The 21,225-nt window shown below is 44.1% G+C and overlaps 1 protein-coding gene across 3 annotated transcripts in view; it reads right to left on the bottom strand.

The window, feature by feature from the left end:
- cica (capicua transcriptional repressor a) overlaps positions 1-20,141 on the bottom strand; it is a 37,547-nt gene extending 17,406 nt beyond the window's left edge. For 2 of the 3 annotated variants that reach the window (XM_023394820.2, XM_023394823.2), the window contains exons 1-5: positions 19,958-20,141; positions 12,726-16,426; positions 11,653-11,920; positions 4,828-4,959; positions 3,511-3,664 (exon numbers count right to left, since the gene is read on the bottom strand). In XM_023394820.2, coding sequence (XP_023250588.1) covers positions 3,511-3,664; positions 4,828-4,959; positions 11,653-11,920; positions 12,726-16,223 — 4,052 coding nt within the window. In that variant the 5' untranslated portion in view covers positions 16,224-16,426; positions 19,958-20,141. Of the gene's footprint in view, positions 1-3,510; positions 3,665-4,827; positions 4,960-11,652; positions 11,921-12,725; positions 16,427-19,730; positions 19,802-19,957 lie in introns of those variants that run through there. The other variant, XM_023394822.2, reaches the window with a different exon arrangement.
- Between the last annotated feature and the right edge of the window lie 1,084 nt (positions 20,142-21,225).

The following is a 21,225-nucleotide window of genomic DNA, read 5'->3' as shown; positions in this document are numbered from 1 at the left end:
TGAAGTTGACCTTTGACCTTTTGTACATAAAATATCATCCATTCATCGTTTTATTCTATCAGACATGTGTGTGAAATTTTGTAATAATTAACGTGTAAATTCTTGAGTTTTGTGAGGTCACAGCGACCTTGACCTTTGGGTGACTGTTTGTGTCAGATGTAATGAAATCATCTCTGGGTGATCTTGATATATTTGGGATTCACAAGAACATGAGGTCACCATGACATTGGCCTTTAACCTCCAAAATCTAATCAGGTCATCCTTCCTTCAAAGTGTTACTGAGATATCACTTTCATGAGAATGGGATGGACAACCCATTGAAAGATCCTGTCACCAGCTGGGTTACATTTGGAATACTATTGTGTTACAGCAGTCCGAGAAACAGAGTAAAATAGACAGTTTGTGTGCACATTTTTATACTTATTATTTCATAACACCACAGTTTAGGATGATACCTGCCTGACTCCATTCAAGTGTCACACATTGTCCTGCACTTCTTTAGGTCAGATGTGCCGTATTACTAAGATGTCGGGATGCTGCCCCGCCCACTCCCACTCATTGGCTTATTTCCTCCCTTTTTTTGTCTTTCTGTTGATCTCTGTCAGTAATACAGTCTGTAAAAGTTTAACAATTTCTAAACATCCCTTCTTTTACGTATTCATTTTTTCCTTGCTTTCTTTGCAAGGCTTGAAGATGGGGCTGTTGGGTGAGGGATGGTGGGAACAAGATTGCATGTTATGCTTTGTAAAACTGACTTATATATTGTGCACCCTACAAATAATAATATCTTCTATTGTTATATTATTTCATTTTTTTAATAAAATGACAAAAATTAAAATAACAAAATGTGTTTATATTTGTGTAAATGTATTTAATATGAACATATTGGCTGTGCACCAGACAGTTTTGTTTGGTTCATTTTTTAAAATTCAAAATAATTATAAAACTGCAGTTTATATCAGTGAGGATACTTGCAGAGAGGTAAAAAGAGAAGATGAATAATAAAACATAAATCAAGAGAGATACTGAGAAAAGAGAGAGGGTCAACAGGACAAGCCAGTACCTGCCAGGCATAATGATCAGCCAATCAGCACTAACGAACGGCGCCTCTGACCAGACTGTTTTGTGCAGGCACACCATGGGCTTTTCAAAGACAGTGATGGAGCAATCAATGGTTTATAAACCTGAGTTAAAGTTTTCTTGCTTACCACAACAAGAAAAGTGCCATGGTTTTCAGCACCATCCTGTCAGTCATTCAGTCCAGTTGTTTGTACATTCATGTTTTAAATCTGCCTTCAGTTCAGACCCTGACATTCCTTCCCGTCGATTCACTCGACCTGCTCCTCCTGCCCACTCACCTGCTCACCTGTTCTCCCTAGTATATACACCAGTCCATTTCCACTTCCTGTCTGGCAGATTGTCTTTGTGCCATATGTCTTGGCTTTCCATCGCTCTGTTCTCCGCTTTGTTTCAATCCTGATCGTCTTTTGGACCTTGTCTGTGTTTTTTGGATTTTGCCTCAGCCCTTTCCCACTTTGTTTGCTTGCTTGGATTTTTGTATCCTTGTTTTATTTTTCTCTCTAAGTAAAGACTCTTTACTTATATATCTTCCTCCTGAGTCATGCTCTCGGGTCCCTTTTCTGAAAACCGTGACAAAAAGTCTTTTGAAACTGTGAGCCGGCAGACACAGAGTCTGAACCTCTCTGCTGTTGGAGACTGACCTCAGTGTCAAGCTGTGACTACATGAATATCGCGTTTTTTTTTTTTTTTTGCTTTACTGTCTAGTTCTGCTAAAGATTTTTTTATTATATACAGCAAACACATGACAAAGAAAAGATTTAATTAAAAAAAGGGCAAAGGAGTAACACACACATGCACGTACACATACACATACACATACACACACACACACACACACACACACACACACACACACACACACACACACACACACAGCGTCCATGAAGATGGAAATTAAGACAAGAGAAAAGAGACTATAGCGTCACAATCACCAGACGAGCAGAAGTTGTCAGGGAGACTGGAGCTACGTGAGGGTTTGGTTGGGGTAAGATCAGATGTGCTATTTGTGCACATGTTTATAGGCGTATGTGTGAACGTGGTCGTTTCAGTTTGTCAGGTTGTGTGTGTCAAAGAAGTGACACAGACTGAGAACGGACAGATGAGAGTGGGCAGATAAAAAACTCAAATTTAAAAATGTTTATATTATACTTCTTTTTTTTTTACATTTATATGTGTCTGTTTGCAGGCGTACACTGGGGGTGCACAGACGGGGGGGGGGGGCAGAGATAATAAATAAGGCTGAAATCTTGTTAAATTCGTGGACTTTGTTTCTAACACCATTAGTCTGTCCATTGAGATGCAGGCAGATAACAGGTGTTACCACTGCAACATTAAGAGACTGCTGAAGCATTTCTCTCGGCGATGGCGGCCTTTGTGAGCACAGTGACCCTGAAACATTCAAAACCACACTACAAGCCAGACAGCCACGCAGCCCGTCTGAGTCACTCTGAAAGAGCAATAACCCAGCCAGACGCAGAGACACAGCCTGAGACTGAGAGTGGAATGAGCAAGCACAGACTGTACAACTCTTGCCAGACTCACACACACACACACACACACACACACACACACACACACACACACACACACACACACAGATGCAGCTAGTAGAAAAGTTGTTTGTTTTTGTTTGTTTCTTGTGAATTTCTATTGTCAGCGGTGGATGGGAACCTGCTCTAAGTGTTTGTGTCCTTGACAGTTTTAAAGCTGGTGATTTTAATTACAGCAACAAACTGTGTCTAATATCTGCAGTTACTATCTGCTTTCTACTGACTCACACAGAGAGTTGCAGAAAGGAAACAAACACAAATGTATGAGGAGTTTGAGTAAAAGTGGCACCAAAACAAGTTACTGTTACAAGTGGATACTTTTCAAAGCACAGAAGGTTATCTGACAATACGTTTGTTTTATTGCTTCTTCATATTCATCTTAGAGATTATTTTCCAAAAAGGATGCATATCATTTTGGAGGAAAACAAGTCTTTAGAATAAAATACCACAAGCAGTAAATGAGGAGAAAGCAAAGAACAAATCAGGAATAACCGAGTGACATCTCACTCCAATAAGTCACTGAGTTTATATGTGAATAATAGAAATATATAAATTACCACCTTTTGTGTCAATAAAACCTAAACTACATCCTGTGCCACATCATCTGAATTTGAATTCAATCTTTTGTTTGAGCTTCTTCTTCTCTTTATTCCATTTGCCATCTGTAACCACAGCTGGACTTTGACAACCATCACAGAAAACTATTGCTGAGCAACTCACTGTTCTGCTCTGCTATATTAATTAAAATCTTTGATGAGCCAGAAATTAAATTGTCAGAAAACATCTCACAATTCAAAACATAAAGCTCTGCGGCCTTGACAAGGACCAGGAGAACGGGAAAGAAATGCAGCTCAAAAATAAAAAACACATTTGTACTTACGGGTCATCTGTATCGCTCTCTGTCTCGCTGTCAGCCCCGCCCCTATCTGTAGGAGGATTGTCATTGGTCGGGGGAGGGCATGATGGCGAGCCCCTTTCTAGGTCTGGAGGGCCAGTGCGACCGTCACTCACCAGGGCCACGCCGCAGCGAGGCTCTGAAAAAAAAAAAAAATGTGCCACTTAGTGAAAAGCTTTATGAAATGAAGTAACAGCACCATGTGTGTAAACGCAGGGCTGCCCTGCATGCAGCTTTCTGATGAGTAGGTCTGGCCAACTCACTGTGGGAGGTGTGACGAGCTCTGATTACATCTACTATATGTTATAACATGTTGCAGAAGTGAAACAAAAGCACTTCACATATACAGGAAATGTTCCCTCAGCGGTTTAGTCACTACATCTGCACATTACAGAAGTATTTTGCCATTAAATCTAGTAACTACAGGACTGAGTTGACACTGTTTTGTTTTTTTATACTGCAGTTGCCGTTTAGTGAGTTTGCTTCCTTTCACTGGGTTTATCCTCATCCTTATAACTTACAGGTTTTTTTTTTAAGCATTTATGCCGATGGGAAAATACTTAAAGGACTTTATACACACTGTGGTGTTTGATACAGCAATGAATGGGATCCTATCTGGCATCTATTTTGATAATCTCCATCTCCATTTATCCTTTCAGTCATTTTAAAAGCAAAGATGTCAACAATTCACTGTTTCTTTTGACTGTTGGCTGGGCAACACAAGCAATTTGAAAATATGATCTTAAACAATTAACCTTACAACAGTCTACACCTTGCAAAAATAAAGGAAAAATTACTTAAAGACCTAAAATAAGGCGTTGTGAAGGTCTACGGGAAAGAAACTGCAGTCCTCAGATTAGCTTTTAGATTACTGACTGTTCCCACCAGTCAAAATTAGTCCATGAATAAAATTTAGCACTTGAGTCAATAAACAGTGTTATCAACAATGTTACTGGAACTATATTGGTGTAAACACCAACTGTGCTGAATTGCAATTCAGTCGCAACTGTTTTGGGAAACACTGACTTGGCTGCTGGTTTGTCCAACCAACATTTGTACTTGAGTGTTTTGGCAGAGAAACACAGCTCTATGATTATTTTATCTATTCCGATTCACTTGAAAGGGAAAGTGGTCTCAGACTTTTGGACCCCACTATGTGTGTGTGTGTATATGTATATGTATACGTGTATGTATACGTATACATTCAGTTATATAAGCTGTAAAATCAGACTTCTGTGACTGTATTCTCGGTAAAAAGTCATGATGTCATGTCCAGAGAAAAGGAATGGGGTCATTTGCTACCTTTGCTCTGATTGACAAGCTGTTGGCCATCAGCAGGCTGGGCAGCCACTCCTGATTGGCTGGGCTCCAGGAAAGGGACGAGCGAATGCCAAGGGAACACTGGCACCGACCGAGGCTCCACGTTGGTCCAAACTGTGGGAACAAGCAGGGAGAGAGAAGAGAGGAGGGGAGGGGGAGAGAAAAAGTGAAATGTCATCATGTTTATCCATTTCAGCATCATGGATTGTAGACAGAAGGTAGCGCTCTGCCCTCTGGCACCATGTGAAATCCTATGTGATCGTCAGCCAGCGATGAGCTCAAGAGCTACTAAAAACTACACTTTCATAGAAACTGCCAGAGACCCAAGACCATGAATGGAGTTGTGTATTCAGTCGCCTACTCTGCCCCCCCTTTCCACCACCACCACACACACACAGAGACCATCCCCCAGGATAATGAGAGTTGAGGGGTCATGTGGTGTGTGATGTGATGAAGGAACCTGTTATTTTATCCACATAGATTCCAGACTCCAGACTTACTCGCCGTCTAGACTGCTGCCACACTGCTGCCTAGCTTCACACTCTGAACCCAACTGTCTCTGCAGTGAGAACATTTTAAGCCAAGAAAGAAAGACTACACAGTTCATATTCAATCTGTGCACAAATCTCTATCACTGCAGCTTAGGTATGAGTGTTATGGTTAAAAGAAATTATTTTTCCTGATACAGACGTATATCACAATATCATATTTAAAAGAGTTTAAGTGATTTTATCAGACAAAACTGTTGGTCAGCTGACCCACCACTGAAATATACACACAACACTGACACAACACCGAAACAGCTATCAGGTGGATTACCATGAAACTTTGTACAGACATTTATATCGCAGAGCATGAATCCCAGTGACTTTGGTGATCACTGGTTCATGGTCACCTCAGGATTACTGTAAAATAACTGGTGATCCCTTAACTTTTCATTCAGCATCATTATCAATCAATCAATCAATCAATCAATCAATCAATCAATCAATCAATCAATCAATCAATCAATCAATCAATCAAACTTTAATTATATAGCACTTTTTTTATACAGGTTAGTGCATTTCAAAAAGCTTCACAGACTGATGAGCTAAAAAGAAAAGGACAAATCAAGTGAGAAAGCTGACGACGAGATACAATAATAGATTTAAAAAGCTATAATAACATTAAAAAAATAACCCTAACATAAAATAGAATAGGATGCAGTAATAAAATAATAGGTAAAATAGAATAAAATACAGATAAATACAATTTAGATCATAATTATAATAAAATAGGTTAATAAAATAAAGTGACTAATGACTAAAAAAAAAAAATATATATATATATAAATATTTGATCCTCTTGTTAATATCATTGGGGGTTCAGGAAGTAACCAGCTAACCTTGTGAGCACTTTTTTACAAGCAGAAATCAAAATACCAAACATATATTTATCCAATCACCTTGTCTTGAAATCATTAAAAAAAATAGCCTAAAAAATAGCTTGGAAAATTGCAGATCAGTGTCAAATATGCTTTTTTTTGTACTTTGTGATTCTGTTAAGCTCTAATTAAAAATTCCACAGAATCATTAAAATATAATGATTCTATATTACATACATTTTACATTACGTAAAATGTTCATATCATCACAATACAATTACACTGAAAGCTCTATTACTGCTAACATTAATATGACAACCACAAATACTCATACTATTACAACTTCAACAAACACCAAAAGTGGTCAAACAACTTTAACCACAGCTGTTACTACCGATTCAATTGCTCCTGAATTTTTTTTAAATATTTTTTCTACTTTGGGAATCAGTGAAGGACTTCATGGTTTTATGTTACTTCAGCAGTGATTATTCGTTTCTGAGAGTGGACTAAACTAAAAACAGTTTCACCCTCCTCTCAGGCCTGGTGGAAATAAATTGGCTGTGAACTCTATGCTGCAGCACTGCAATGTCCAGTTTCCGTTTCCATGAATAATTTTATAATAAAGTATTAAAATGGTCTATATATAGCGAACCATTCACTTACTGTGGCTAATTTGAAACAGAGATCCAGATCCTGCTGAGTTAGACAACGAGGAAAATGTAAAAACATCCAGGACACTCTGCTGATGCTGTTGGTTGGTTACACCTACAACAAGTTCTCTTTTAAATGCTGATTCTGGTGTCACATGACTATGATCACTGCACTGTAACCTTTGCACTCCTCACTACTCACTGGCGGTTTATGCTGCTGTCTGCATGAGGAACTTCAGCAGAGGAAGTGAGGATTTTTCACGTTTTACACACTACAGGTCTTTAAGTGGGAAAGACCAGAAATAGTACTGGCATTTATTACTGTAAAACATATGTGTATATCTTCTTGCTGTCCTTCTTATTTTCAGGTAGGTCAGGGGTCAAATTCAGCTACACAGCAGCACCTCGTAAGGTTGTAGGGATTCAATGGTTTGCTCAAAAACACATCAGCAGTAAAGCTCAATAGATCCTGGATTTTTAAAGCTGTTTTTTTTTTTTTTTAAAGTTAACAATATATGAGATGAAAGTAATTCCCTTTTTTTTAATATAAATACATAACATAAACAAATAACCCTGATATTTTTTTTTTTTTTTTTGAAAGAATTGTGACTGAGATACAAACTGAGAATTGGAACAATCGACTTGTCAGTGCTCTCTGGTGAACAAATGATGCACCCAGAATTTCTTATTTATTTTGATGCAATTTCTTGTTCCTTATTGGCCAAATGTTGTAAATGTTGCAAAAGAAATGGCGATGATATGACTTAAAGTCACTCTGGTTAATCTTTAAATTGAGAAAACATGGTGGAATTATTAATAATAAAGCTTAACCGTATAAATATATATGTTTTCTCTTTTCTGATCTTTCTATTCAACAGTTTTTCATCTAATGAATAATGATTAATGTCTAATGGAAGGGAACCATGTAACTTAACTGTCCATTTAAATTGCTGAACCTTCCAAAATAAAAGGAGAAAAAGGAAAACTGGTTTGTCATTGAGTGGAACGGTTAATATCAACCAGTTTATAGGTGTAGGTTTAATCAGCAGTGTGAATACCAGCCAACTTCAGGGACTGAGCCCAGGTTGTTTAAAGTAATGTCTCCATTCTCATTAAACCTGAATGTTATCAGGAGGGTACATCAAACTCTGATGTAAACATTTTAATTAGTCTGTGTGGCCACATGTAATCAGAAGCAGGTTATCAGGAGATTTAAGACAAATTTAATACTTTTTTCAGACCTTCAGTCAATCTTGATTTGTATTTGAGACCAAATTAGTAATCTAAATAATGAAACTGGCAGCTGACAGAAACAGACTGTTTCCATCTGAATGTAGCTTATGACAGTTGTGGTACTAATCTGAATGAACAGTGCAACAGGAAATGTTTATATTGTCAATACTGTATTAACCCTGTCATGCAGCGTCAGAATGTGACCCACTGAAAGCGCGAAATCAACACTCTGCACTTCTTCCACCCACTGATGTGGTCAAATTTGATCTGCTTAACTTTCCAACTCAGTCTCAACTAAATGTCACTGTGTATGTAGGGGTTAAAACTAAGGAATTCAATTAAACCTGTAGTAGGTGATATTTTAGCAGCACCTCCAAAAGGATAAAGCTGCTGATCTTGTCTATTTTTCTTGTTGTCAACAAATCCCATGAACTTACTCCACTTAATCCTACTAACAAGTGTGTGTTTTGTGTAACCGAAACCGATGCATCTTTTTCCACACAAAAACACTCTTGCACTGAGTGACATTTTTCTTATCTGCGATGAACATGTTAATCCAACCTTATCACTCCTGTAGTTACCCACAGAAGTACCAAATGTGTATTAATGCACTGCTGAAAATAGTCAACATATGCACTTTTTACTCCTGTTTGAGTAATGTTTGCTAAACACTACAGTGCCCAGCTGGGCCTGGATATTACTGAGCCTGAGATTTTAAGAATGAAACTTTTCACTGGTGACAAAGTTTTGAAAAATGTACTTATGGGCTTGTGCACCAAAGACTGGGGGAAGTTGAAAAGAGAGATGCACTAACACACTGTTGGTTTTGGGCTTTTTATGGGATTTGCGGACTGTGAGAAAAATACAGAATAGCACCACCTCACCCTTTAAAGTGTTAAATAATAGGACTTTGAGATTCTTCAGACTTTTAAAAGGACCTGCTGACACCCAAAAGAGGCGAGGCATGAATATCCCAGCAACAGTGGTGAGTTGTGAAAAAATATCCAAAACAGAAACACTGCTCGGATATCCATCTGTCTCTATTGGTTTCCTTGAAGTGCTGACAGCGATGACATGACTAGCAAGTGCCAGCAGTGAAAAAGAAATACATCTGATGGAGTGAACAGCTGTCTTCGTGCTTTAAGGTGGGAAAATTATGCACCTGTCCTCTGACTACACATCACTACCACTGAGGAATTTTCCAAATAATTCCTCCTGCGGGTGCAAAAGCAATAATATAGTTCCTCAGCTGTGTAACAGTATGGAACCTCAGCACTTCTTCTTCACTGAAGGCTGCAGATGTACTCGAAGAGAACAGTAATGAAACTTGTGATGCTAATGCAGCTGCACTTGAGCTGGGCTATATTTAGGAGAGATCTCAGCCGTGGGGCCTCCACTGCCTTCTGCCTGTGTTTGTTTCTGGGCCCGCTGTGGCTCTAGGTGTTTTTAAAAATGTATGGCGGAGGAAACGTTACGCTACAGAGGCAGGTGGCTGTTAGCGGCAGTGCGAGGGATGTGAGAGGGAGAGGGAGAAATAAAAAAAGTGCACTTCGGTAATCAGCTCAGGCCTCAACGCTTTACTGCACTAATTCTACCGGTGGAAACAGTGTATCCATGACAACATGCCGGCAATACGATTACTCCTTTCTCTGTGATGAAACACATTCACATCACGCTGGACTTGCCCTTGATGCCCTGTCTGAGGTTGTTGATTGTCTGGAACACTGAGATGAGTGTGTGTGAGTGTGTGTGAGTGAGTGTGAGTGAGTGAGTGAGTGTGTGTGAGTGTGTGTGAGTGTGTGCGTGTGTGTGTGCGCGTGTACGTGTGTGCGTGTGTGTGTGTGTGTGTGTGTGGGGAGGAGGGGGTGTGAATCTCCTCGTTGCTCTCTGCACTCTCTGCTCTCAGTCTTACATGCCTAGACATGTTAATATTCTCAGTCTCCTTTCAAAGTTTCAGTAAAACACCCCCTTATCTCTGTCTCACACGCACACACATACATATATATAAAGAGGGTGACACCCCATGCATACGCACACACACTCAGCAACTACACACAATGAGTCACACATTACACACAATGAGCAGCAGATCTGGGTGGCTGCCTGAGCGACTCATATATTAAAGCTTTTCAGATCTTTCTAAAAAAAAAAATGGTTTCACTGAAGTCATCTTCATCATTTGAACTAAGTCCAGAAATTATCATTTAATCAGACGAGTTATGAAATATTAAATATTAAAATTAAGAAAGAAAAGATCCTCATGGTGTAAATATCTCACTTGTATTCAATGATAAAAACAAATCTTCTGCAGCTGCAACTATGCCAGTTTCCTGATGGCATATTAAGTGAAAGATGCACTGTATAGTTATTATCAAATATACTTTTTACATGACTACGTGTCAATATGAACTGTATATTGCTAATATTTCTCTGCACTAAGACAAATCCCTGTAAATTTATTACACTTTCAGTTTTCAGATTTAGAAAGTGATGCATCATAATGATACAAAATGAGACGTCAAGCCTTTTAAATGGAAACCATCTTCATATTCATATATTCAAAGTAACATTTCTCGAGTTTTGCCATACTGTAATATCGCAAGGTTGGCATGGAAACAAGCATACAGTATATGATGAATTTAAACACCTCTATTTCTCAGCGGCCAATTTTCTTACATCCAACAGTGTGCACACAAAGCTGACAAAATATTTTCACAACAGATTTTTTTTGCCTGAATAGATGCTTTAAAAGCAGATACACTGTGCTGATGATGGAAACATCACAGCTTTTCATCCTCTCTCAAACAACAGTGTGCTGCTTCTGTCTCTTCTCTATTTCAGAGAGTTAGCTGATGGTATGATTCAAGACGGCAATGATAACCAGGAAGCGATAAATATATTAAACAGTACAAAATCGACATGAAATGGACCAAAGCTTGGCTCACAATGCTCCTGAATGTTCATAAAAAAGTGCCAAAAAAGTAATCCACTGTATACTTTGTTTACCTGTAGCTTTTAATTGTCTTTTGCCAGTCGGTATAACATGCATGAATGCTATTACTTTCCCCCTGTGTCCACTGTGGCTGATTTTATGGGAGCCTTGGTAATTGTTTACTGTGGGCTACTGGCAAAAAATGCAGTATGCAGCCCAAAGCAGCAGAACATTGTACTTTATCTATCATGGCGTATTATAATTTAAAAATAAAAATAAATCTGATAAATATTAATTTATAACTCAATAAAAAGGGGTAAAAATGCCCTAAAATTGCAGATCAAGGGAGAAAAATGTCCTTTGGTTACTTTTCTCACACTGCAAGCAAACAATAGTACAATGTACATGAGTCATAACCATAGTACTCTGATGACACTCCTGGAACCTGAGAGAAATAATGAAAGCAAGACGCACAAGACCTGATACAGAGATACAGCCTGTACATCCCTTCCTGTTTTACAGTATGGCAGATGTACGGCTCGGCACTCACTTTGTATCTGACGGGAACAATGGTCAAGGCCACAAGGCCTTGATGATCTCCCAACCCATCTCCCCCCGTCCTTCCTTACCAGTCCCCGGGCGTCCCATGATGATTTGCTTGCGTGGGGCAGGGTGAGGTGACTCAGCTGGCAGTATGAGTGGCAGCAGGGCGGTCGGCGTCGGGTGACAGGCTACCGGCTGTGGCAGTGCGCCTCCAGAGGCGTCCTGGTGTCCCTCAGGTTTCCTCTCCCTCTCCCTGCCTCCAGAGCCAGAGGAGGACAGGACTGAGGTGGACATCGACCCGGGGGTGGAGGGGCTGGACAGGGATGTGTGGCTCATCGTGGTTGGGGTCAAGGACTGGGAGGAGATGTCAAAAATGTATGTTTTATATTTGCAGAGAAACTTACTTACAGCAATAATAACTAGATGTATATTTTCTATAACTAAAATGTTCTTTTAATCACACACAACATAGTTAATCATTCTACTTCAATGTCACCCTATTAACTTCAATGCAGGAGTGGTTTCAGGGCTCTCACTCCAGGTCTCCACTGGACTCCACTGCTAGTATTTCGTACTCAAAATCAAAATCGAGGTTTTCTCTGAAGTATTTTTGAACTCACTTTCATGGTGGAGTCAGTTTCTAAGTCTGTGACAAAAATATAGAATTTATACATTGACCAAAAACATTCTGAATCAGTAAGATGAACCTTTGATCAACAGCAAATGACCCCCCTTCCCATGAAAATGCATCATTCATAGACAAATGTCTTGATCTTGATCAGAAACAGAGTTGGTGAGTTAAAATGTGCCAAACAACTTCTATGTCACAATAATAAACAGGAAATCTATTTTCTTAATTTCTCAAATGCAGAGAGCAGAACTGATAACGTCAGTGCTTATCGATACTAGCTGCGGGGGCCCGTTTAATACTGGGTTTCGGGACCCATCCCTATACATGCCTCATATTCATGACATGAATATGTAATATCTTGTAATGCATGTTTTAAATTTTTTAGGGCCTAAGGTTCATGGAGGCCACTGGCTTGGAACAAAATGTGCTAAGGTTGGGTGATATGACGATATATACCATGAGCTAATAGATACTATATTCTGTACTGTACCATATATCATATAAAATAAGAAATTGTGTCTTTCTTACCGAGCTGGAGGTGACCAGGACAAGTGTTGATGTGGGGTTGCGCAGAAGAACTGCACCATTGGTGGTGGCCCCATTGATAGGGACGGGGGCCTGAAGGCCGGGGGGAGCAGTGTGTTGGGGCTGGCTGTGCTCCCTGGACCTGCTTCTCTCTCTCCTTCCTAATGGGCCATCAGAGAACTTGGCCAAGGGGACATCCGGGTTGCGTACGATGACCGGGGAATCACGGAGGGGCACGATGCGCCGTGGTGAGGGTTCCTGGGGTAGAGGGGAGGGAGGGGTGGGAGAGACCAGCATTGGTGGAGGCGTGGAAGCGGCTGATGATGGTGGCCTGCTGGTGGCGCTACGGGGCCGGGGAAAAGAGAGTGAGGAGGGAGTTGTCGGCTGACTCTGGGGGGAGAGGACTCTGAAGGCGGCAGGGCTGTGGCCCAGGGATGGCTCTCCCACCAACCCCCCACCTACACCCACAAGCTGTTGCTGCTCAGGTTTGGTCTGGTAGTCCTGAACTGTCGGCAGTGGAGGGGGTGGGTGGGTGTCGAGCTTCCTCTTGCTGGGGCTCATGGGAACAGTAAAAGTGAGGTTGGTCTGAAAAGTGGGCACAATCCCCGACAGGTGGCGTTCTCGCTCAGCACCTGGTGTGCCCATCTTAGTGCCGCTGAGCTGGCGATGGCGGCGTGGTGTAAGTGAGGCAGGAGCAGTGATGGGGCTGAAGTTGGCAGGGCGAAAGCCAAAGAGTGGAGAGGGTGAAGGCGACGGGGTGGGGGAGAAGGGCGACTGGTTGGAGATGGGGGAGAATGATGGCGTGCCTGAGCGGGAGCCCCCCAGGGAGACCAACATTGTTGCTGCCTCACACTCATCAAAGTCGAAACGAGAGAGGTCCTGGGGGAGCAGAGAGGGAAGGACAAGGCGGGGACGGGAGTCTCCTCCGCGGCTGCTGGCCTCACTGCTTTCCCGTGACGTCTCATCCCAGTCGAACTCTGAGCTGGCTCTCCCACCTCCCAGTCGGAGGTCAGAGGGCGTTAGGGTCCCTGTACTGCTGGCTCCGCCCCGCTCCCGGCCGCCTCCACTGGCCTCCATCTCCTTGGTCCTCATTGAGAGGTGTCTGGAGCAGTATCCCCGGCGCTGGGACTCTTTGGAGCAGCCCTCCCGAGAGCACAGTCTCCTCCACTGCTTCCCGTTGAACTTCTTCCGGATGCCTGTTGGCGTACACACCACATCTCCCTTCTTGTACTTCTGCTGGGCAGCTGTCAGCGGGGTGCGGGAACGTGAGGAAGAGGAGGAGGTCGAACCTGATCCGGATCCACCGCCACCTGCTCCTCCGCTGGAAGAACCTCCTCCTGAGGCCTTCTCTACTCTGGAGGAGGACGCAGTGGATGATGAGATGGGAGGGAGAGGAGGGAGCTGGGGGGTGGTGAGGACAGCACCAGCTGCTGCAGCTGCTGCGGTTGCTGGGTCAAGGCCTAACAGGACAGGTGAAGGAGGGGGATGGGGGTTCAAAGCCAAGTGGGCGGAGGGGATCCCGATGCCCCGCACCACAGACAGGTGGGGACTGAGGTAGCCAGGCGGGGGCTTAGAGACGATGTGGCGGTGTTGGGGAACTGCCATTGGTTTGGCCCCAGGTATGATCGCCCCCATTGGGACCATGTTAAAGTGGGACACCTCCATGTCTTCTTCAGGGGTAAGTGGCATGTACGGGTGGTGTTGCTGCTGCTGCTGATGTTTTACACTGTTCTCCCTTTCTCGCTCTCGTTCCCTCTCTCTTTCCTGTTTCCTCTGGAGGTCTCTCTCCCTCTCCAAGTCTTTCTCAATTTCCCACTCTCGGCCTGGAGCCAGGCTGAGGACTGACGCCGGAGTTACTGGGGAGGTAATACTGTGGCCCAATGTGGACGAAACAGGGACCATGCCTGGGTAGGGCATCCCTCTCCCCACTGAGCCCACTCCTGGAGCCATCCCCCGGCTCAGACGACACACCTCCTGCTCAACGTCCATCTCCTCCCTGTCCTCCCGCTCCCTCTCCTTTTCTCTGACCCCGTCTTCCCCTTCTCGTCCTCCTCCAGTCGGCAAATCCAGATCCCAAGGTGGCACCAGAAGCCGGAGTGTTTGTCGGGAGACCCACACCGCCTGAGTAGCACCAGCTGCCCCTCTGCCGTCTTCTTCCTCGTCCACAGAGTGAGCCCTCTCCTCAGACAGCAGGACACGGTAGCGGTTGGCCACTGCAGGGTGAGTGTCTACCTGAGTCACCACACCCTCTCGGTACCACTGCCACTGGCCCTCGCTGCACTCCTCATTGCCAAACGGTACACAGACACGGGTGCCAATAGGTATTGGATGGACACCAGGCGGCGGGGCATCTAGAATAATGTCCACCACCCCTGGGGGGCTGTCATGGCGATACGGATAACGACACAGCGTCTTCTCCCCATTCAGTTGCACCTCCAGGCTTCCATATTCGCCGCTGACCTTACGGACCACCCCAGCCCGGAACACCAGGTCTGAAATCCCTCCTTCATCCCTCCTTTCGCCTCCTCCTTCCTCGTCAATTCTCCTCCTGAGCTGGCGGGCGAGGACACGCTGATTCTTCAGCCCTTTGGCGAGGGCGTCTGACAGTGCGTCAGGGAGACTGGATGGTGCGTGTGCAGACATCTGTGTGAGGGCACGCGTGTCGCCAACTACCTCCAGATCAGCTGAGTGCTCGCTGGCGGTGTCGGTCGAGGAGCAGCGGGGGAGGGGGCTGGGCGACACTCGCTCTGCGTCTCTCACCCCTTCCCCTCCTCCAGGCCTTTCCCTCTCCACTCCCAGCGACAGGGTGGGGGGTCCTGGGGAGCTGTCCTGAGTCCCCTCCCTGCCAGTAGTCCTGACCTGGAAGTCGTCCATCAGGCTCCGACTCTGACCACCGCCATCAGGGTGTGAGATGCTGATGTCACTTCCTGAACCTGTTGACCCGTGGTTGAGGACCCCACTGCTCAGAGGAAGAGGAGGGGGCGTGCTGGAGGCAGGGTTGCTATGGTTACCAGCAGTGTTAGACAAGCAGTGTTCAGAGGTGTACTTCTTCTTGGGGACACGGGCCTTGAAGGTGGCGGTTTTTCGGCTGGAGGCGGGGTTCGGGCTGTTGTTGGCGCTCGGTGTACTGCTGTTACTACAGCTGCTGCCTCCGCTGTCACTGTGGCTCCCGCTGCTCACAGCTGACCTCCCTGATCTGTCATCCGAGGATGTCAACAACTTCTCAGAATCCATCACAAGCGACACCGTCGTCTCTGATAGCCCCTCCCTGTCTGAAGTGTCCCGCGCTCTGATTGGGTCGGCCTGGGAGGACTCTGAGTGTGAATTAGAGGAAAAAGAAGAGGAGGAAGTTTGGTTTTGTGGTGATCTGCTTCTGTCTCTGTTCTCATCTGAGTCTCTCTTCTCTCCTCCCTCTGGGGCGTCCCCCACTCCACGACGCTTTCCCCCTTTGGCCCGAGTGGAAGGAGGAGAGCGCCGGCCCTGCTTTTTAATCGGCTTCATCTTTTCATCTAGCTTGCCTTTTCTCCAAACAAGTCTTTTTATTTATTTATCCCAGAGATTCTCCTTGGCGTTCCCCTCTTGCTCTGCCTAGTTTTTTCTTCTTTCCCCTCCTTTTCCTCTTGCACTATTTTCCTCCTGTCTCTCTCATCCTGTCTTGTCTTCGTTGCGCGACTTCGGCACTTGCCCACCTTATTCCAGAGACTCTGAAAGAAAAGGAACAGGGAGTGTGGGTTACTCATGTGGCAAACATATTCAGACATGCACAAAGCCTATTCACCACACAGGATAGCTACTAGCTGCATGGCTTTGAAAGGAAAAGTGACTGACTGAATCAAAATCAAACATCTGTGAAAAGATTCGAGTGGCATCAAAGTAATTCAAAATAAAAGCACAGCAAAGTGGGACCTTGTGATTACAGGCGTCATACAAAACAACCGTAATAAACAGTTAAACGTTAATTTTAAGAAATGTATTCCCTGCTAAATGATGCACCATCGTACTAGAGTAGTAATGAACATGACTCATCTACAAATTCATTACACATTAATTCATTACATAACAGGTTCTACTCACATTACACAAGGCCTGCAGACATACCAGGTACATAATGAAAACAGGAGGCCATATTGTACGGTAAACACAATGTAAGCTTACAACACTGTATGGAAATAGTGAGGAGCACTTTGCAATTTGCCCAGACAAGCCTTTCTGCATGCACTCCTCTCACACACACACACTACTTCTTGGCCGGGGCAGTAGAGGCGGGGGAATTCCTTCTTCACTCGCATACTGAAACCCTCCCTTTTTCTCTCTCTCTCTCTCTCTTGCTCCCTCTCTCTCTTGGTGGCGACCTTTATCTATGTATTTCAAAGCAGAGTCAATCCGCCCCTACAAACTCCATTTCCTGTGGAAGACCATTACCTAACTTCCCGTTACTTTATTCCTCCCTCTCTCTCTTTGCTAGTATCACACGTTCATTCTTATCCCCTGCCTGCGTTCTCTCTCTCTCTCAAATATCGATTTTTACCTCTCATCTTTCTTTTTCTCTCCTCTCCTTCCACTTAGTCTCTATCCTCATTTTGTGCTGCAGTCATCCAGAAAAGCAAGAGTTGTTCCCAATAATTGTTATTCCACACCAGAGTCATTCAGTATCACTCTTCCTAGCCACGCCAGAGTCATTCAGAATATCTCCTATTCCACACCGGACTCATTCACACTTCTGCCTCAGTTTAGAAAAGTAAAACAGATTGATTTTGCTGACTTGTTGAACGGGGGGTGGGGGACTGTTGTCATTTAACTGGTTTGTTTGCTGTGCGGCTGATTCGCGTGGGACTCGCCTCAGGTCCTAACTGCTGTGTGCTCTGCCTCATTTCTTCCAATACAAGAGTCTCCACAGAGATACGATGTTAATAACAAGTGTATAAGAGGGAGAATCACCACCACCACCAATATGCCCCATCTTCTTTTTTGAAATTTCTCACTGCAGCTGTGATATCCACTGCCAAAGTGTTCCTGGACTGATGACTATCAACCACCACTAGGCTCGTCTACTTGTCAGAGACTGTTTCACTGACTGTTAACGCACATGTCTGTCCCTGTTTCTACATTCGTCCTCCCACCAGTCTTTTTCTCTCTGTCTGCCTGTCTCTTCTCCCTTTTGCTGCCTCCCCGCTCGTCTGTGAAAGCTTACATTCATTCAAGTCCTTTTAATATCTGCCACATCATATCGGCTGGAGAGAAATCCATTTTCAGAGATGAGTGCCGCCTGTCTCAAGGCCACACACACACAGCAAACATCTATGTGATGATAGTTGATAGTGCACACAGAGAGCTGGAGAGCTCACAGCCATCACTGTGTCCTATGTAAATCCCTATTTAGGACAGACGGCCGTAGAGCAGCCACCATAAAATAATTTGGCAGCCTGCCTTACTTGGTCACGATAGTGGTATGCTACGTGTGTTTACTCAGTAGTGCACTGTGTACAACAGCTGGTGTCAGAGTCATGGGCCTAATGATAACAGCTTAAAGACAAACTGATGCAACTCGCACACCCCTCCGTGAAATATGGAGCAAAGAAGCCCATATGGGAGCTATAGTGGGCCTGAGCCTCCTATGTTTCATGCTCAGTGATCAAAGCCGGGCGCTTTCTGCTTATTGGGTGTACAAACAGAGCAAGGTAATAAGTTCAGTCATATTTCAGCTGCAGAACAGTGTTTACCCTCTTCTATACACTGACATGAATACATAGTAAACATGACCGTAGGCAGCATCAAGCTGATTTAAGTCATGTGAGGTGAGCAAAAACATGAACTGCTGCATAATTTTGTTTAACTGAGCGATTGTCCAAGTTTAGGTCACACTTTAAATCCCTTTATCAACCACAACTGGGCTAAAACAAACTAATTATAACTTCAGTGACATGCAACTGATTATTATACCAAGTTTAGAGTGAGTTAACTTGATAATGTTTTACCTATGAACATACAGGCCTTGTGCATACAAAACTGTATAGGAGTTATACAAATGTTTGTCAACCGTGCCATAAATTCACTATAATAATCCCACAGTGGTTAACTTTTACAGTTCATTATGTCCTTACCTGCTAAATAATTTTTAGTTGTAGGCCTTTATTTCTGACCCACAGCAAACTGCTTTATATATAAAAGTTTTGCAGGGTTACTACGGTGCTTTATTATCTACAGGCCTGGGTGTATAAATATACTGACATAATCATAATCCAGAGTAGATAACAGCTGTTAACTTCATCTTGACCAGGTCTGAAGCACAAAATGCAAACTACAAGAGCTGATGTCGTCACCTCTGGTTTAGCTGGATAGTACCGTGTATGTGTCAAGCCCTCGTAGTACCGCGATTACTACCAGTTTTACTCCACAACACAGCAGCAGGCCGTGGCGTGCAGCGACCAGGCCTCAACTACTACACACAAGGCCGCTTGGAGATCTCCCTCTCGCTGTCACCGGGAAAATAACCGGTTTAACGGGCATATTGATCCTTAATACCATGTAATACGACCCATATTCCCCGTTGCTGCATGACAGGGTACAATGTCCCGCACAGATGAACACGTTAACTTTGTCAACCACACACACAGACACACACAGCAGACAAAAAGTCAGTCGTTTTGGCCCATCCGAAAGTGACAGTCGTCCTAACGCACACATAAAGCTGTCCGGACAACTTTGTATTGACCACCCGTCGTCATTTGCATTAGTGCAACCGACGATACAAGAGGGAGAAAAGTGTCAGTATGTTGCCACAAACTAGGCCCTAAAGACACATTAATTCAAAGAGCCACGTTGATTCATGAAAAAGAGGAAGAAAATGTCAATGTGAGAGACGGAGAGAGAGAGAGAGGAGGAGGAGGAATGACAAGCGAGGAGTTTCCGAGGTTTTTGTACAACGCAGGAAAAATAACAGTTGTTCTCGGAAGTCCAGCGGCAGTTATGGCGTTGAATTTATTTCTAGTGGAAAAGTTTCAAGCTCACTATGTCTAGCCGCACCGCTCCCTTTTTTTTCGCAGAAGACACCCAATCCGCCCTCTGCTCCTCTCCGTAGGCCGCCCAGATATATCGGAAAATATGCTGATCAGCTCAACTGCTTACACTGTTTATAGCCACGGTGAACGTGAACAACGTTAGCAGCTCGAGAAAAAGCACAACAAGCCTCCACTGCAGTGCTGCAGGAGAAAGATTTGTGGGCAGCTTATACTCACCACAGCTAATATATAGTACCCCGGTGTGTTTCTCTGTTGAGTCCGCCGGGTAAAATAGGGCAGGGTGGCCAGTCGTCCGCAGCTGCCAATTAGCGGCCGTTCATGTTTCTCCGGCAAAGCAACTTAAAAGGAGGAAAAACTACTGCCCTGTATATTCTACACTACAGTCGCAAAATGGTGAATGAAGCCCCAAAGCCTTGACAACCAGCCCGGGCGGCCAATCGCGGAACACGAACGGGTACAGTAGCCAATAGGATGCGGAAGAAGGAGAGCAGGGGCGGAGCCACGCGTCAAAGTAAATTTGATCGACGGCGCACCGTGGCCAATCACAGTGTGGGAAAACACAGAACAGCTGTTGGGAGAGCGAGGCTGCGGCGGCCAATCGGGCTCCGCTGTGGGTATGTCCGTGACTTATACAGGCACGCAGGACAGCAATGAAACCTCTCTTTCTATCTTCTTCTTTTGCTTCTTGTCATCCCTCGTTCATTTGTCTACAAACCTGAAAACGGGAGAGATTGAGGAGGGGAGGACTGTGTTTTCAGAACACGTTAGACTTCCTTTGCTGGACTAAAAAGCTCTGACATGACATTATCAAATTTAATAGAGATCAAGATGTCACATCCCGAGCTGTCTCATGTTTTACACCAGCAACTCACACTTATAAATCAGCTTTAATCGCACTAGTTAACTTTCTATGTGATATTCATGCATCTATACTGTATGTATTCTACACTCTGATCCATACAAGCCACAGGTTGAGTGTAGTTTCAACAGGAGCCACAAAGAACACCAACTCCCAAATACGTATGCTTTTTCTCTCTCTCTCATCCCAGCTAATCAGAGGTGCTCTAACCAGCAGAGCATCCCTTAGTCCCGCCTCCCCGGCCAATCAGGACAGCTGCTGGAGACTATACGTCACCAGAGCAGCGCACGATTGGCTGAGAGGCTTGGGGTCTGCAGGCCAATGACCGAGTGCTGTGGTGAGGTCATTATGCTTGTTGCCATCAGCTTGGCCAAACAGGAAGAGTGAAACCCCAGTGAGTAAGTTGAGTCCAAACTGTGGGATTATGGTTCCTAAGAGAGTGACCCATATACACAGTGGGCCTCCCTGCACACACACAGACACAAACACACGCGAATGTGTAAGAGCAGGTACAGGCTGTAATAAACGGCAGAGTGCAAGCCAACATGCAAACAGGCTAAAAAAAAAACACACACACACAGTTTAACATGCGTGAGTGCACAAACACACATACACTGACAGATAG

The sequence above is a fragment of the Seriola lalandi genome, unplaced genomic scaffold, assembly GCF_002814215.2.
Source record: "Seriola lalandi dorsalis isolate HSWRI2012SDOR001 ecotype SW California unplaced genomic scaffold, Sedor1 jcf7180002054954, whole genome shotgun sequence".
Lineage (NCBI taxonomy): Eukaryota > Metazoa > Chordata > Actinopteri > Carangiformes > Carangidae > Seriola > Seriola lalandi.
The sequence above is the reverse complement of the archived record's forward strand: the minus strand, read 5'-3'. Positions and strand labels throughout refer to the sequence as shown.